At 32.8% G+C, this 20,069-nt stretch overlaps 1 protein-coding gene across 3 annotated transcripts in view; it reads right to left on the reverse strand.

Moving 5' to 3' along the window:
- The window catches only part of LOC136035551 (uncharacterized), a 128,432-nt gene that overhangs the window by 84,356 nt on the left and 24,007 nt on the right, over positions 1–20,069 (reverse strand). For all 3 annotated transcript variants that reach the window (XM_065717413.1, XM_065717410.1, XM_065717411.1), the window contains exons 4-7: positions 17,610–17,733; positions 10,097–10,381; positions 3,300–3,478; positions 1,122–1,282 (exon numbers count right to left, since the gene is read on the reverse strand). In XM_065717413.1, coding sequence (XP_065573485.1) covers positions 1,122–1,282; positions 3,300–3,478; positions 10,097–10,381; positions 17,610–17,733 — 749 coding nt within the window. The remainder of the gene's footprint in view (positions 1–1,121; positions 1,283–3,299; positions 3,479–10,096; positions 10,382–17,609; positions 17,734–20,069) is intronic.

A 20,069-nucleotide genomic window follows, 5' to 3' on the forward strand; every position in this document is an offset into this window, starting at 1 on the left:
TGCTGTCTGGCCATTTCCTAGAGGAAGATGGAAAGCTGCATAAGAAAATATTTTAAAAGCATCTATTCACGGACTCTACATATTCTATCCAATCGACTCCGACTGTTCTCACGACTCCATCAACTATTACTGGTGATGCTGTGTCTAGTGAATAACATGATATTCTTTTTTTTTCTAGTAAAGTATCTCTCCAATTGACAACAAACTCATCTTTAGCAAAATACTCGTGATAATTTAAAAAAAGTAACTTTAATTGTAATTAAGAGGCTGATACCCATTTGGAAGAATTTTCCATAAACAAAATATAGAAAGAGAAAAAACCAAGAAGAAATGCAAAATGCAATATGTAGCCATACTGACGAATAGAGGGAAAGGGGGCATGAGCATACAGTAGGAGAGCATATGTGAAAATGTCAAAATGGAATTGAAAAAGTTTTCAAAGACTGGGACACCAATTATTGTGGAGGGAAGTACAAGTTTATTTCAGAGACAATCGCATGCGTCACTGGCTTAGTCTTTAACTCAACTGGTGCGACAATTTTTTTCGCTTTTTTTCAACTAGTATTTTTAGATTGCCTCTTAATTCTAAACCAACGTTTTACGATCTACATAGTCTTAACCTAGCGTATGATGACTTCAGATATTTTTAGGAATTTCCTCGTTGCGTAAGTGATATTGGGTTGCGTCCAAATTTTCAAAATAACGAGACCCTGTATGTCAGATATGCTTCCGGATTATGCACTCCAATTTTACAGCTGTTCACCTCATTGTATTCTTTCTTTTTGAATTTTTTTTTACTATTTAAGAGTTTTCACCCTTTATGAGTGGATTCAAATATTATGTTGCATATTATTCGTACTGTCTACATTTATAATTTTATACGGTTGCAAAAGTTTGATAAATCTAAATACATGCTCTTTGTGTCTGATATCACCATAGAAGCCGTTTCCGGGGAGGGCGGCATCTACTGTGCATGATATAGCCCAAGAATTGTTTAACCCCTTCCCAATGCTTCTTCCCATATCTATTTTAATGAAGGCTTGGCAATAGCCTATCTGCCCTTAGCCTGTAACAGTGTCCCTGCAGGCAATCACTTTACAATTTACTAATTACAAATTTACCTGACGCAAACATTCATCCAAGCATTCTGCTAACGTCCTTTCAGTAATTTCTGTTTGGTAGTCAAGGTTAAGCCGTGAGTTTCTGTATCGCTGAAATGCTGTCAGAACATCCCTTTTCTTAGGTCCTTCTTCACCTTGCCGTGACTGTTTCGTTCCAGATCCTATAATTTACACACACAAAAATAATTAAATAAAATAAAAACATTTACAAGATCTACAAATAAAAACTTTACAGATTTGCAAAAAAAAACAACAATTTACAAAAAAGAAATATTAATGAATAGAAATGCTTAGAGCTTTATATTAGCAAAGTTGAATTTCCACGGAAATCAAAAATAAATTCTCATATATTTCATAACAAATAGATTCTCCGAGGTTTTCTTCATTAATGCAGATTATGGTGCCTGGAGAAACTGATCAATTTTAACTGCCACCCATTATGGTGCCTAGGGAAACCGATCAATTTTAATTGATTGATTTAAAGAGAAAGACAGAGGTAGAGTGTAAAGCACATATTAGGGGATCTGGCAGTTCCAATTTTTCTTCAAATGGCCCTATTTAAGCTCTCCGTTATTTCATAAAACCAGAGTGGGGCTTTAGTCCCCCCAATTACGAAATGTAATAATTACAAAAATGTAATTATATCCACTTTTGGAGCCCATTTTAACGTACAAAAAACCAGGAGAGAAAAATGAAGAAATAAAAAAACAAAAGAACAACGAGGATAATTTTCGGTCAGCGATTAACGAAACAAAGCAGATATCTGGGCAAATACCTTCAGCAAGACGCCGTCAGTGCTTAAAAAATTTTGAGAAAAAACTAGCCTTTTGAAAGTACTTATGAATAAAAACCAAACCTGAATAGAAGAAAGGAGAGAGGGACCACCTTAAAGGACCACGACATTTTCACTTTTAGACTAGACTTGTATATTGAAAGTTTACGTTCACGTAACATTTCCCCAACTGTTGACGTTTTTTTCCAGCGTAGAATTCCCTACAAACACACAGGATCTATATGCGCCACCACCAAGAATAAGATTCTTTTTTTTTACTTAACGAAATTCAAAAACACGTTCAACCTTGAAATCATTTTCTGAAAATTGGAAGATTTCGTTTCCAAAAAAAAATTCTAAGTCCTGGATATCACCCAAGTTTACGCTGTGTAAAACTCAAGAACAAATTAATTTCTTCGTTATTGTAGAAACGAATTTGGGTTATATATTTGCACATTAAAGGGGTGTAGGGTAATATATAGCTGGCTTACATACAAAATATGTTTAACTTCAAACTGTCCTGTATCCAAAACCCGGGATACGGGTCCTCATTGTGATACTTTTCACTTTTCCCATTCTAAACAAGACAAAATAAATCATATATTTGTAGTGCACACTACCCCTAATTATAAGAATATATCTTGGAATTAAAATACTCAGTTTATTTATTCGTATAAGTTTTCTATCCTAAAACAAATATATCCTACGTTGTGAGGATTTATGATCCTCACATAATCTTTACAAGTTATAAATAGACCTGTTGTGCAGAAAGTAGGTTAAGAGGATCTATGGTTATAAGCCATGCTGTGTATATTGGTGATGACGGTGAAAATTTTCAAGCCTACCTTTTTTATTTATCCTTTCTGAAACACAAATTTTGCTGTCATTGAACGCAAGAAATTCAAGCTGTTTAGTTTTAATTTGTTTTTTTATTGCAGGGATTTTTTTTTTTCAGAAAAGTGACTTTTGCAAACGAGACATCATTACTCCAGATCATAACTTCAAAAAGAATAAAAAGCAGAATTAAACAGAAAATATAAAAAATTTGTAATAACCTCGGAATTTCTAATGTGGTATTTTTTCAAGCTTGCCCCCCCCCCTTAGTAAATAACTGAAATGAATAACAAGTCTTGCCCTGTGCTTTGATATACAAAAAAATTGCCCTTTTGAGGTTCACATGAAAGACACTTTTATTAGAAATAAAGAAGATGTTTTGATGAGATAGATTCCACAATGCTTTCGTATGACGACATTAACATAAAACTAAAACAAAGAGAAGAAATCTCAATTTACAACTTTAAAAAATTTCATTGAGAGAGTCAAAAATTGCTATTTACAGTACGTGCATTGCGATGCTTACAATCTTGAATCTCCCCTTAGAAAAAATATATAGAAATAGAACACACGTGGTGAGATGAACCTGGCACCTTCAATGGAATCCATACACATCAACTCATAATAGGGGTATGCTCCTCCAACTTGTGGTGACCCTGTTATATCTCTGTCCATTATAGTGAAGGAGTCCTCCCCAGACAAAACACAAAACTTAGTTGTAGGATTGTATACTATTGACCGACAAAAATACCTAAAAAAGGAGAAAAATTACACTTACATACGATGCTGTATCAAAGGACGCAAGTGAGGAGTAGCCTTTTTATGTCATTTTAGCTTAATATTTAAAATGTGAGGCTCAAAACGCTTTGTGTATCTCAAATAATCAACGTAAAGGCATTCATTTTAAGTAGTATTGGTAGAGTAGTAGAGCAAATTTATTGAACATAATCATTTTTTTATGTAATGGCACAACAAAAGCGGAGCTTGCGAGGATATGCTAAAATAAAAGAAAAATAAAAGAAAAAGAGTATGGAGCATGAGGCCATTTATTGAAACCAACATGAAAAATAAACAACAAAACACTATACTATAAAACCCCAAGATAGCACATAAAAAACACAGAAAATAACCCACTGAAAATGTAACTAATCTGTTTCGAAAGCATACCTACCGAGCAATTCCACACGTAAATCAGACTTAAACTGGTTGAAAACACCATTAACCTTAAAATCTTTACTAAGTTATTTACAAGGCTTGGAAGCGCTATAAACAAGAGAAAAAGAAGACCTACTAGAAGCAAGTCGAGGAACCTCAATATTTCCTCGCATCCGAGTATCGTCTTGGTGAAGATCTGACCTTTCACAAAATATACCTGCAAAACAATCTGGAAGGCCCTCATTATGATACTTATATATAAAAATCAAAGTATAAAAATCGCGCTATCCGGCTGCAGGCATTATATTTATTCCACTACAGACCGACCCAGACCGACCTCATGGACGCCACCTTTAAGACGCCAGTTTTTTTCTTTTTTGGCTGAATTTTCTGACGTCTCCCATAAATAACAACTCAAGGTTTTAGCTAAAATCATAATGAACCCTAAGGATGGGTACCTATACAGTAAGGATGGATGCTGATAATAGTACAAACATAATCAGGTCTTCAAGAAACACCAAATACCAGGTGACATTACTTACTGGAATCCTGCATAATCAATTGGCCAACCCACATCCTGAAACAAGAATGGGCAAAGAGTGCTGCCAACTTGTTAAGAGTGGCAAACCAAGTTTATCGCGAAGAAGAAAAATATTACCACTGATTAACCTTACCTACCAAAACCATAAAGCTGTTTCCACCTTTTTTTTTATTTTCATCTCTATTTGTAGGTTTCGCCGTGAGGCCAAATTTAATTGCTTAAATCTTTTTGAGGAATTACATTATATATATATATATAAATATATATATATATATATATATATACTAGCTGTTGGGGTGGCGCTTCGCGCCACCCCAACACCTAGTTGGTGGGGGCGCTTCGCGCCCCCCCAAGCCCCCCCGAGCGCGTAAGTCGTTACGCGCCATATTAGTTACGCGCCATTGTAGTTGTGTCCCTATGTCCCACCTGTGAATATAGATAGATAGATATATATATATATATATATATATATATATATATATATATATATATATATATATATATATATATATATATATATATATATATATATATATATATATATATATATATATATATATATATATATATATATATATATATATATATATATATATATATATATATGTTTTTAGCTACGTAAAACTTGCGAATATACAACATTCTTTGCTGTCCCATTGTCTGTGCATATAAATAGATTGTCAGGTTTACCGACTCTTGAACATGCAACATATAATGGTCCATGGGAAAACAATCCGTATTCAGATCTATACCTCATGATTCTAATGATTGCCCTTGAGCTTTGTTGATGGTGATTGCTAATCGACCATTCCCTGAGTCGCCATCGTCATTTATATATCCCCCTGTGCACCCCGGCGTCCCCTTTGTAGTTATGTCCCTGTGTCCCGGTCGTCGTCATTTATACTCCCTGTGTCCCGGTGCTTTGTTGATTGCTAATCGAACATTCCTTTTGTCCCGGTCGCTTTCTCTTTGAGTGTCGTCATTTATTTAGATTGTCAGGTTTACCGACTCTTGAACATGCAACATATAATTGTCCATGGGAAAAACAATCCATATTCAGATCTATACCTCATGATTCTAATGATTGCCCTTGAGCTTTGTTGATGGTGATTGCTAATTGAACATTCCCTGTGTCCCGGTCGTCATTTATATTCCCAGTATCCCGGTCGTCATTTGTGTCCCAGTGTTCCCCTTTTAGTTCTTTTTTATTGGTTTTGACCTTTTTTTAGGTTTTTTAGTTTTTTCCTTTTAGTTTTTTTTGAAGTTTTTATCTTTTTAGTTTTTTTATTTTTATTTATATTTTTTTAGTTTTCTTTTTCTCCTTTATTTTTCAGTTTTTTTCCTTTTTTTTAGTTTTTTTTTCTTTTTTAGTTCTTTTAGTTTTTACCTTTTTTAGTTTTTTTTAGTTTTTTAGATGAAAATTTTTTTTAGTTTTTTTCCTTTTTTTCTTTTTAGTTTTTCATTGGTTTTTACCTTTTTTTTAGCTTTTTTAGTTTTTTTTCGTTTTTTCTTTTTACTTTTTTTTTTAGTTTTTATCTTTTATTTTTTTTTGAAGTTTTTATCTTTTTAGTTTTTTTATTTTTATTTATATTTTTTTAGTTTTCTTTTTCTCCTTTATTTTTCAGTTTTTTTCCTTTTTTTAGTTTTTTTTCTTTTTTAGTTCTTTTAGTTTTTACCTTTTTTAGTTTTTTTTAGTTTTTTAGATGAAAATTTTTTTTAGTTTTTTTCCTTTTTTTCTTTTTAGTTTTTTATTGGTTTTTACCTTTTTTTAGCTTTTTTAGTTTTTTTTTCGTTTTTTCTTTTTACTTTTTTTTTAGTTTTTATCTTTTTTATTTTTTTTATTTTTATTCTTAATTTTATTAGTTTTCTTTTTCTCTTCTATTTTTCAGTTTTTTCCTTTTTTTTAAGTTTTTTTTTAGTTGACGTCACCTGATCCACAGATCCACAGACAACTTATTTTTATATATATAGATATATATATATATATATATATATATATATATATATATATATATATATATATATATATATATATATATATATATATATATATATATATACTACTACTACTACTACTACTACTGCTACTACTACTACTAATAACTCCCTGCAGCACCAAGCCGCCTGAGGCCAACACAGCTGCGCACGCTCCTCCTCCAACCTAATCTATTTAAAGCCTCCCTCTTTATACCCTACCAGGAAGTTCCCATTTCCTTTAAATCTTTATTTCTGACATCCTCCCAACCCAGACAAGGAAGACCTGCTTTCCGTGTAGCCCCAGACGGTTGGCCAACAAGGGCAATCTTCGGTAATCTGTCATCCTTCATCTGTAGAACGTGGCCTAGCCATCTCAACCTTTCTTTCATTATAGCCCTAGAAAGCGGGATTAAACCACATTTTTCGTACAGCCTACTGTTTGAAATACGGTCAGTCAGCCGGGTACTCAAAACAGACCGTAGGCAATTTCTCTAGAAAACATCTAGTAAATTTTCATCTGCTATTCGGAGCACCCATGCTTCAGAACCATATTTGACCACTGTCATTCACTGTAGCTTCTAATTGGAAGAATAGGAAGATAAGTCTGCAAACCAAGATATATATATATTATATATATATATATATATATATATATATATATATATATATATATATATATATATATATATATATATATATATATATATATATATATATATATATATATATATATATATATATATATATATATATATATATATAATATATATATCTTGGTTTGCAGACTTATCTTCCTATTCTTCCAAACTTTTTTTAACTGTGAAAAAACACCTTGAACCTTAGCTATTCTACTTTTAACATCTTCACTGCTCCCACTATCTTTACTAATAATACTACCAAGGTAACTGAAGCTCCTAACCTGATCAATCTTTTCGTTACCTAATGTCACCTATTCATCTTCACTTATTCCTAGCCTTAGTGACTTAGTCTTCTTAACATTAATTTTCAAGCCTATTTTGGCACCATATATATATATATATATATATATATATATATATATATATATATATATATATATATATATATATATATATAAATATATATATATATATATATATATATATATATATATATATATATATATATATATATATATATATATATATATATATATATATATATATATATATATATATATATATATATATATATATATATATATATATATATATATATATATATATATATACATATATATATATATATATATATATATATATATATATATATATATATATATATATATATATATATATATATATATATATATATATATATATATATATATATATATATATATATATATATATGATGTTAAAAGATTATATTATGACAGGTATTTTAACTGATAGCCCCACATTCCAACGGGCCCCAGCTATAAGGGTTTCTACTTCTGCACAATGTGGTCCTATCCTCTAAAGATAAGTCAATTTTTGATTTAATTGGAACACTATTTTCATTAAAATCTATTCTATTTCCTCTAAAGATAAGTCAATTTTTGATTTAATTGGAACACTATTTTCATAATGATACAGTTTCACACAACTAAGGTAGTCTAATACTACCTAGCAAAATTCCAAAGTGGTATCCACCTTTTTTTCATTTTGATCTGCACATGTGGCCTTTGGCAAGTTGCCAAACTTGATTGGTAAGATCTTTTGGAGGGCATATAATTTGGTCATGAATTATATGAATTCATCATATTAACAATACATAGTCTTATTTGCTCTTTATTCTAATAGGTGACTTTAATCCTTTACATTCATTCATAATATAAATTTCTTTCTGTGTCAACAACCTTAAACGCAAAATAGTCTTTATCCTCATTTCCAGAAAATTTAATTATCAAACCTGATTTGTGTCCAATACATTTTAGGTGATTATACTGCAGTTTTCAAAACTGCAAATCATTTAGATGCCACCAGTGGTGTTGCTGATGGGGGGAGTTGCCCCCCCCTCCAATGATTTGAAAAAAAATACAATTTATTCAGCAGCTTTAAAACTGTTGCTTATTTTAAGTGTCAAATTTAGTCTTTACTTTGAGCAGATAATTTTTTTAATTAATCCATGCTCTTTTTATCATGAGGAATATGAGAAAAATAGGGTCCATTAACCTTCATAATACATTCCATATTAATATTTTTTCCAAATATGCTGCCTTCGAGACCTTGCCATCAAATAAAAATGTGAGCATAGTTAATGGTAAAAGTGAAACATTTTCTATACTTCCTGTTTCGCCACATTTGCTCAATCGATTTTTCCCCTTGATATTTAAGGCGCTTTAACCTCCTAAAACATAACAGTTCAAAATTAGACTCAAAAATTTCAAAAGTGGAAGTGAAAACACCCTCTAAATCTGCCAATAAGACAGAAATGAATTATAGAGAATAAGGTAGATATACAGTAAAAATAATTTCCTGAATGAAAAATAAATCATTGGAAAAGAACATAAAACTAAGTACTTTTCACTTAGGATGGTTCAAACAAGATGGATCAAATCAATTGTACTTAGGTCATGGAATTTGGTAGAGAGGGATCCACTCCAGGAATCCTTAAATTGTTTTAATTTTTATTTCCAGTATTTAATTGAAAGTCCAATTCTCTTATTTGTCATTGAAATGCTAAATAAGTGCTGTTAATAATAGCTAATATAAGCTCCAAAATTCTGTTATTTGTAATTCAAACGACTAACAAGCAATGAAAACATCTTATTCCTTACGTTTTGGATTCACATACTAATCCATAAATGTTGCTGACTTTTTGCTATTTTCGCTTTCTAAATATTTCTTTTAATGAGCTCTAAATAAAGAATTGACATAAATGTGCTAAGAATTACGACCAAAATTAGTCGTATTTCACGCAACAACAGCGCTACTTGTGGGACATTTATATCTGAATCAGCATGCTGTACAAAATGTCTGCTTAGAATAGAATAAAGGGAATTTAAACAAAATATGAATGTTTTTTTTAATGATTTAGAAATTTTGTGTGCATATATATGCATGCACACTAATATTCTTAACAAATTTACAAAGGGGAAGGTAATTTTCCAACTCTAGGAGTCAATTTTCCTTCCAATTGGCGTCCCTGGCAATTTTTAATTGAAGTGGAGGGGGATGTGTACTGCAGTATTAGTGGTGAATCTGGCTGAAAAAGTCGAGTGTATGCGACACTTTTTTCTTCACATTTGCCCACCCAAAAGCTTGTTTACGCTGTACTACTGTCATCTGCAGCAGCTCCTTGGTGACAATTGCAGCACAATCCAACCATCAGCACTTGTATTAATGATTGTTTAATGTGTGTTTATTGTACTGTGATGTATTGGGGAATGTTTCCAAATTTCCCAAGAACTGTGTTTATTATGTAGGTTCTACTCTTTGCTACTGCATGAATAGCGCCTACTTCAATAGCAACCCCCCTTGTCCCCCCCACAATAAAAATACTGTAGCTACGCCCCTGGATTCGAATCACAACAAATATAGCTAATATCAGACTTTTTACTGAAAATCTAACCACATTTAAAGTTCTTCAATTCAAGACTTTTAAATGTAAAGCTATGTAGAAAGAAACGTAGATAGAAAGAAAACAAAGATAATACATAAAATGTAGATAGAAAGTGAATGTTGGCAACATCACCTCTCAGCATTCAAACATTGTTGTTGACATTCTTCTAAACTGACATCTTGCAATGATTCTATATCCAAAGGACCAGTCAAGGATGGCTTCAATTCTTTGAGAAACATTGGAGTTCCTTCGCATCTTTCTTCTGGGCTTAGACATGTGTTCTCAAGATATTCAAAGCCAGGATCATCTGACAGGGAAGATGGATGTGTTCTTCTTGTGTCCTGACTCAGGTAACATGTCCGTGTAGATGAATCGTAGGTGGCAGATCGACAGGTAAAACTAAGTTCATTTAAACACCTTCAAAATAAATAAATTTCGGTATAATAATTACTAGATTTCTATTTTACAATATCAAGAATGAATTTTCATGCATAGACAATTTTGAGATGTGACCCAACACATTGAGGAGTGGAGCTTCAGTTTTAAATCCAACAAGGATTTGATAGGAGTCACAATAGGTGGAATACATAAACAAAAAGAATCTATTTTGGATAATCTGAAAAGTTACATCCATAAAATTAACAAAAATGACCGTTGATTCTCATTATATTAATATTTTTTCAAGATTTGTAGCACAAGCAATAACACAGATATGCTACTGGTCTTGATAATGATTTTAGCACAATCAGAACTCCTTTTAAGCTAAGTTCTGATAGCAGACAACAAATTGTAGTCATTTTTTTCAAATGACAACAATTAAGGAAATCACTCGATAATTTCATTATGTGTGTTCAACATGATTAATAAAACAATAAAATATATAGCACTGAACAGCAGTTTTGATAGCCTCTTTGTTTCACACTCTGAAGCCTCTAGTTTAGGGACCAACTATTAGAATATGAAATTAAAAAAAAATATTTTGTTCCAAAAACTGTTTTTAGGTCCCACTGATTCAAAATATGTTAGGGATGGTTGTGCCCTATGGATGGTTGCATGCTAAAATAAGACTTTCAGGATATTGATCCTTAATCTTCTTCAAAGTCAGTATCATTTGACTTAAAGCTCTTATCCAGCCACTTCCTCAACTTAGAGGGAACCAGCCATCAGCACTGTTTTTCATCTCTGCAGATGTCTGTTATGATCTAGGTTTGAAGCCTAAGTGGGGTTGATTCTTTGGATAGTAAGATCACTGTGGATGACTTCCACCAATCTTGTGTATGATCTTCCTTTTTAGCGTTACTGGCCATTTAAGGTTAGGTTAAATTTGAACATGAGCTGGGTAGATGTTTCAGAAGACTTGAAAACTAAATGATCACTAATGATCATAGCAATGCAGGAAGTGAGACTCGAGCTGCTCAGAAAGCATTAAGGACTTAAAGCACTGCAAAATGTGCAATTCCCATTCCTTGTTAAGCTAACATGTTTAATTTTCATCTAACATCTTTGATTTTGCAAATGCGTTTACTCGGGGAAAAATCTGTTTGGTCATCTGCAGCAAGGCAAAAGCCACTGACAAGTTAAGCATAAAACTAGCTACCAAAGCAGAGTAGATTCATGCTTTGATGGGACAATTGATCTTTCTTTTGATAATATTGTTCTTAGAAGACTGTATTCACCTTTCCACCCTTACTAATACCTCTACATCTAGATTTCCATTTGAGGAGACTCTTAAACCAAGGAAGGTGAACTGCTTGACTATCTCAACATTCTAACCAAACAATTCTATAGACATAATGGATATGCATGGTGCATTGTCCAAAGGCATTATTTTGCTTTTAGACCAGTTCAATTTTAAACCAAGACTTTCTGCAGTAAACAACAAAGTTTCCAGTGCAGCTGTACCTTCAACAAGGCTGGTATGACTAGTGACGCATCTTCAGCAGAGTCAACAACTAAAAGAACATTTTGAGAAGAATTAATTCCAAATGGCTACACCAGCATTATATTATTGAGAACATGGTCTCTGATGTTAAGGAGTTTGGTTGTAGTAGCAAAGCCTTATTGAATGCTATTTTGATATCAGAGTGAATATAAAATGTGATTAGTAGAATTTCTTCTATTTGAGAGCTAGAGTATGTGCTTAGGACCACCATTTTCAAAAATTAAAATACATTTCAGGAAGAAAGAAAAATTGCAGACCCAAACAAGATTAATAACAACTGCTGTTTGTGTTTTTTAAGAATGACTCCAAGACAGCTGCTTAAATGCCATGCATACATAAAAGGCTGTGGTATACCAAATGAAGCAAGTTTAACCCATGGAAATAACCATAGGTTTAGGAGTTACCCTGTGTAAAGTTACAAACTTTAGAAAATAAATGGGATTCTTAAATATGTGGAAAGGGAGAATTCTTTCAACACTGTAATGAAAAGACATGTAACTCAGGGTATATATTTGCAAATTAGAAGGTGGGATAAAGTTTATTTCCAATGCAAATGGGTTTTATATTTGGATTCAGGATGAGATTCTGATTCTAAAGATGTGTCTTTCTCAGCTACCTCATTAGTGGATTAATTAGAAAATTTACCAAACAGCCAAGGTATGTCTAAGAATTTAAGTATTTTTGTAAGTTTTTTATACATCATAAAACTACATTAGCCAAATGGTTAGCACACTAGACATGAAATCCTGTATCAAGAAGAGCAGGGTTTTGAGTCCTGACACTACTGATTATTTGATTTGGAACTGGGTTCAGCAGTGTGACTCAGCCAGAGTCAACATAGCTATAAATGGGCACACAATTTTTTTTGGGGGGGGAGGGGGAATATTGGTAATTTTTTTGCTGAAAAAACACTTTATCTAGGATGAAAGTAAATACATCATTTCATGGCTTTTTTTATACTCTTTCATAATTCAATAATTATTTCTGAGGGAAATTATATTTTGAGTTCTTAAAAGGCCTAAACCCCCTATAGTCACCAATAGTATAAAAATGCTAATTAGTAATTTTCATTAGTCTTAATAGTCAAATGTTATTATGAAAAAATTTGAAGGGTTTATTATAGAGTTAGAAACCCTCAAAATTATACCAATTTTGCTCTGAAGTAATTTGCTATGTTGCCCTCAAGCATGTATAGCACTCCTAGCTGAAAGAGGAGAATCAGGGGATTTGCACTTGTGCTATATAGACAATTGATCAGCATGCAATTCTTTTATGTTTCATGTATCTGAGAGCATCAGGGGGGTGGATTGCATTGTTGCAAGTGTGAATATGAATTTGAAAAGAACATTAAATTAGAAATCCAATGGTTCTAGGTCAATCTAATTTTTGATTACTTTAAAAGAACAGTGAATGGAGAATTGAATAAAACAGACATGTTTCTCCTTTATTTCTGGCCTAGGATATGGAACAATTTCTGGTAGGCTACTATCATTCATGTAGATCAACTAGTTTTTAAGATAGAAAGAGCCTCATAATTTGGATTTCTACGAATACCTTTGATAAAGTCAAAAATTTTATACTCTTTCTAGCTGATTTGAGGACATCCTCACTCTCCTGTGACAAAAAATCCATGGATAGGTCTAGATGATGATGTCCTAGGAGCCTCTGTATTGCCCTAGGAACCTCTGTTCTAGGGCAATACAGAGGTTCCTAGGGCAATACAGAGGTTCCTAGGGCGATAGGTCTAGTATAGTCATGTTTCTCATTTTTAAATTTAAAATTTGGATTAAATTTAAAATACCATCTATAATTTGATTTTGATGTCACGGTATTGGTGGGAGGGCTGCTGTCACGGCAAGAAAAACACTAGATTTCAGTGATTTCGTGATTAATTCAGTGATTTGTTTTTCAATAATCTAGCAATTTATGTGCTGACTTAGTGATTTTATTGTCTAGAAAATTTGAAAAATCACTAGAAATAGTGATAAATTATTGCGGGTGGTGGGCTGCGTGAGCCAAAGAGAATGGGAAACTTATCGGTCACTATTACAGCTTCTGAAAAGTTGATACAGCACCATGTGGTTTCATTGTCTATATAGCCCCGTACACTCCTCCTCCATGCCAATCTAATTAGAGCGTCACCTTTCACCCTTTTAGGGAAAATTGTGTGCTTATCATGCTCTTTAGCTCTTCACATGAGCTAAGTAGGCTTTGAAAAATGGTTCTCTGTAGGGTAAGTTCCTCAGCTTAAGCCACTTAAGCTCCATAATGTAGGCTGTTAAAAAATTGAAAAGATTTCAACTTAGGCTGGCAACGAAAGTAGCATAGAAAATCAAAAGCGATTTGAATTATTAAAATCGAATATGGAGGCTTTGGATTATCTAATAAGAGACTTTAGGAAGGCAAATTTTGCGCAGCCTACTACCACCGTATTAGTCTACTATTAGTTTATTACCACCGTAGACGACTCTACAGCTCAAGTTCCTACTCTTCTTAATCCACTAAAACAGTCTAAAGAGCAAAGCCTTAATCTGTTCCTTCTAAAGTCGGAATCATAAAGACGAACTCCGTTTCTTTTTATAGTCTTCCTTTTGTTTAAATGAAAATATATTGTAGGAAACGTATCTTCACATTTGTTTTTGATAGTTAAGTATTGCATAGAAAAGCTGATATTAAGGAGCTTATGGGACCCTCGTCAGTGTGATAGGCAGAATCAAAATACAAGAGTAATTTACTTCAGGTCTTTAGTGTAGGCCACTAGGCATAAGCAATGAAGGGGCAATGTAAAGGCGGCATTTGAACTGTACCACATACAGAGGACAAGAATCAAGCAAATCATATTTCAAGGGTTTTCAGGGCCAACAAGCCTTTCAATGGAGAGAATTGTTCCAGAGCTAGCTTTTCAAAACCACCTCAGTGCAGTGAAGCATACCGTATTAAATGATATTGCCACAACTGTTTTCTTAAGCTAATAATGATTTGTACAGTAGCAATGAAAGTATTTCTTTTCCCATGTTTCTTCACACAAATGGCCAAAATAGACACTGAAGTTAGTTATTTTTACTTTGCATTGCAGGAAACTTTTTATCCTTGCTATATTCATGGCTTTTACTAATTTACATCAAATATATTGCAATTATTCTTCCTCTTTGTGCTGTGAGAATTTTGTTGGTAGATTTTGCCGGAGAATTTTACCAATAGTTTGAGTTTTTTGTTGATTTTTAAGCTAGTTAATTTAGGTGAAGACAGGGGATGTTTCTGTGAAGACCAGTTCTTGCATTTAGGACTAATCCAAGATATAATTGTGAAAAGGCTGAGTGAATTCTCAGAATCGATTTCTCGTTTTTGAAGAGGAAGCCCTATTTGAGGTATTTCTTATCCCACATTATAAGAAACTACTATTTTTCAATATTTTTAAATATGAGGATAAAGTTAGAAATTTTTGTTGTTGTTTTTGGTGAAACAATTATAGCTTTTTGTTCTGGCCCTTAGAATAATTTACAAATTGCCCTTGGAATAATTTACAAATTTGTAACATTCTAAGATTCAGGTATATGTGCAAAACCATATTTCAGAAGGGGGTGTTTTTGTGGATTGTGAATGAGAAAAATGTCAAAAAGGGGGCAGACCGCATGGGAAATAAGAAAAAAAGACCAAAAAGCCCTTTGTTGAAATCACTTAGCAATTCCGTTTTCTATTTTAAATTCACGCAAAGAAATTCTTTTTCGCCTTTAAGATATTTACCATAAAAATTCTCGCTGGTGGCTGCCTTATGCACAGTTTCGGACAATATGTCGGAAAACAATTATCTTTTTTTGGTTGGTTTCTGAAAAGATCTTACCAAGAGTTTGATTAAATATCAACAATAGTAAATTTGTGATAATTATGCTTCGGATAAATTCAATCTTATTTATTATTATTCCTTATAATTTGTGACAGATCTTCTCTGAAACAGTCTTACTAGTTATTATAAAACCTACAAGACTGCTGTTAGTTTCCGGGTTGAAGTTATCATTTTGGGATTTGAAAGTCTAGTTTTTCTGAACTAATCAATTCTCCTTCTTCTGAAAAACAGCACCTGTAATCCTAACTGGCTCTTTTCGACTTCCTACTGCACTTTTTCACATCCATAATACATTGCACAAAATAGATAATACAACATTCAAATACCATTTAAGACATAGTACATAATTTAACTTGCTTATGGAAAGTGAAAGTACTGGAGCTGCTTGTTTTCCGTAGTTTAAGGCCTACAGGGGGGCTAGTACGAATACGACTCTTCCTGCACGCTCAAGCTCTCTTCTGCCAAATTTCACAATAGACGTAACAAACACAAATTAAATCACTCAAAGCATATCTGAATTTTTTAAGATATCAGTTGTATCTCTGTAAAACACCTTTTCAATGGAAGCTGGTAAAGGTGCATCCACAATCATGTTAGTGTCTGGTGGAGGTATCGAATTTTGAGATTTGGTATGCAGTTTATAAATTCCAGGAGTACTTGCTGTGCATTTGAAGAAAAGGTGTTGCAAGGTTTTTTCCAGTCAAGTTGCAGAATCTACAATTTGGGTCACTATGTTGTTTCCATCTTTGTTCTTCTCGTCTCAGTATTACTGCTAAGCTTTTATTTTCAAGAAGGCCCGATTGTCTTATGTTCTTGAAAATTGGAACGACAGCATAAGGTGACTTTCTATAAAGGGGGCAGTTTCTAATTGCACCTCTAAGTGCGATTGAAAACTTTTGAGCAAGCTCTGGGCTGACAGTCACTCCTATTTCTGCAACAGGACTGTCCACTTTTTCATTATGGCGAATATCTAAATGACCCGGGATATGCTGAAAAGCCACTGCTATGTTAATCTTGGAAAAAAAAAATTGAGTAACTCTTTTATCTTTTGTAAATCAGTGACCTTTGTGCTCCAGTTTAAAGTTTTTATTAGCTTAAGAGTAGTCTGAGAATCCAAGAATATTGCAATTTTATGTAAATGGAAGGTACATTTTTGACTGCTTTCACTGACTCAACTATTCTGCCAATTCAGCCATCAAAGCTGAGGAGTCCACTAGAGGAGGCTTTTGAATGGTGAGAGAGGTGTGTGGGATTATTGCTGCTGCGGCGTGTTTGTTCCCTATTAGGGATCCATCAGTATAAACATGTAAATAATCTTCGAACTCTGTAATTTATTTCTTACAAATTCAGCCTTGATTAGTTGATATGGGACATTCATTTCCGCTATAGAGTATTTTGTTTAAATATTGTTACGTCTTGGGTAATTTTGGTATCTTTTTCGATGTCATTAATAGAAATAAAGAAAGGGAAAGAGATGATGCCATTGCAGCTTTGAACATCAGTTAGTCAAGCATAAAATGGTTGCTTTAGACAATAATATCAGGCTTTTAGAGCAAAACATACTTATAAGTTGTGTTAAATATTCACAGAACATCTAGCAGAAAGAACAACGATAGTGGATTACATATCCAATTGCTTAGAACACGGGGCTAGCTTTAGAAGAAAAACATTAAAGTAAACAGTTCTCAAAATCGTTTCTCCCACTTTGTTACATATCATTTAATCCTAATTATTCCCTAAATTCGAGCAAATCAAATTATCGTGTAAGATACCCTTCCCCTTCCATTCTTTCTGATGAATATGTAATTTATGCAAGGAGACACTTATATAGATATAAACATAACGGGATATCAACATACCTGTCTTCACATTCTGTTCGATTAGTAACGGGTATTTCCTTGAAGTCTGGTGATCGGAATCGTTTTTTTGGTACCCGTTCAAATATAAATTTTCTTTTTGGACAGTTAGCTTCAATTCGAGATGCTGAAACAGTGTATGTGCAAAATTTAGAGTTTCAGTATTCTAGGTCTAAAATAAACACAAAGTTTGGCTAAATTGTGGAAAATTTAGCAAAGACATCCCTTTCCTATTTCAATGTTTATTTCTAAAATTAGATTCAGTTTTGTAACTTTTCTACGCTTGCTATTGCAAGCTAGCTCTAGGAGAAATAATCAAAATTTGCTATCACTCTCCAAAACATATTGGAAAAGATATAGATAAAAACAAAACAAAAAATATTCCAAAATTCCAACCATCTTGACGGACGTAATTATATGTCTTACTTAGGCTTCCTCGTGTATTTTGGTCCCACAAGAATTGTGTTCTGTAATCATTATAGATAAGCGATTAGTATCCGTGGAACTCCCCTTTCTATATTAAAAACAGATGCCGCAACCTAAAAAATCACAAATTTCTTTCAAGTCGGACTATGGTATTAAGAAATAAAAGGGATATATATTAGCCACGTAAGATACTAAGACAGGGGCTCTGCAATTGAATCGCTCATATTTAAGGGGGTAGTCAAAGAGTCTTTTTCCTGTTTAAGTCCCCTATAGTGGTACGAACTTTAAACAAAAATTTAAAGATTTTGCGGCATTTAACTACAAATCAAGTCTGATAAAGACCTTACAGAAATTAATAATCTTATCAAATTGCCATCTACTAGAATAATACACAGCGGATAATAATAAGCTTTGTGTCAATGAGTTTAAAGACAAACAACATTATTTTGAGAAATAAAAGACAACAAACAACATATTTAAATCAAGGCGTGTTTGAATTGCTAATTTTAAACTTGTTGATTAAGCAACTATTGTACTTTTGTAATAGATATGTGAAAATTGAAATGTTTATATTTCAGGATTGATTCTTAGACAATCCAAACATTAAACATAATTAAAGAGATAAATTTTTTTTTGCTGGCTAAGAAGTTATCTCGTTGAATCCTAGGAGGGACCACTTACAATATTTTTTCGGGTGGGGGGTAGTTTATGGTTTTGAGTTTAGGAGCAGAACTTATAAGGTGTTTCACACAAATCTACTGAAATGGGTTTAGACGATGAGCCATAAATTGGTTCATGTTAGGTTGCTACTGGAATTTTGCAATTTTTTTAGACGCTGATCACAGACACGTGTTTATTTTTGTCTTGTATTTTTCTCGAGGGAGGGGGGCTGGGGTTACTTCGAACAAATAGTCCTAGAAATCTAAAAGACGGTTCGTAAAAAATTAAAACTTTTAGTGTCCTTTAAGTAAAAAAGAAGAAAAAACTGCCATAGTAATTTGACTTTTCTGGCCATTTCATTATGAAATACTACAGTTTTGACTGAAATACGGCCAAGTTACAATCAAGTCTAAATTCCAAAATATCAAATGTGTTTAAAATTATCGAGTAAACAACATACTTTGAAAATTCAGCGGGATATTGAAAACTTTGTGCGTCAGGCATATAAGCTCACACATATAAGCATATAAGCACATATAAACATATAAGCACTTCCAACTGCTCATCATTAAAATTAAGAAATTTAATAGGAGAGCCCGCTGTTAGCTGACTGAATGATATTGCTATTGCCAGGGGTTTGTCTACAGAAGAGGATGAATGATTACTCTCTATCTGAAGATGCTTTTGTGGAATCAAAGGAGTGAAAGGACTAATCTGTGGTTGATATTCCCTTATACAAATTTTGGAACTGAAACTAAGCAGGTATTATTTTTGGACATGTGAAATTTATGCAGAAAATATGAAAAAAAAGAAAGCTACGGCAATTCAATTGAAATAAGAAATCTTAGACACTCTACGGTGGCACTTGCTTTTGTAAAAAAAAATATCAGTAAAATTAGTCTTTTACGATATAATTTAGGGATACATGTTATTTAGAAGCATTCCTGAAGTTTCCTAATTTATGAAATTCTCCAGCTTTCTCTATATTTCTAAAGTCTCTAAGGTCCCTTAGTCAATTCATGGCTCAAAGTTTTTTTTATTTCATTGAAAAGTATGCCAATTCAATTGAAATGGGCAGTCTTAGGAACAAGTATAAACACTCTACGGTGGCAACTAGAATAGAATTCTTGCTTTTGTGAAAAACAAGTAAAATTAGTTTATTTACGATATAATTTAGGAAAACATGTTATTTAGACGCATTTCTAAAGGCTCCTAGTTTGTGAAATTCCACAGCTATCTCTATATTTCTAAAGTCTTTAAGATCCCTTAGTCAGTTCATGGTTCAAAGTTTCTTTATTTCCTTATTATTTATTATTATTTAAGAATTAACGACGCTTCTTGACTACTAAGGTCCTTGCGTCGGCCCTGCAGTGCATT

The sequence above is a fragment of the Artemia franciscana genome, chromosome 14 (assembly GCF_032884065.1).
Source record: "Artemia franciscana chromosome 14, ASM3288406v1, whole genome shotgun sequence".
NCBI lineage: Eukaryota > Metazoa > Arthropoda > Branchiopoda > Anostraca > Artemiidae > Artemia > Artemia franciscana.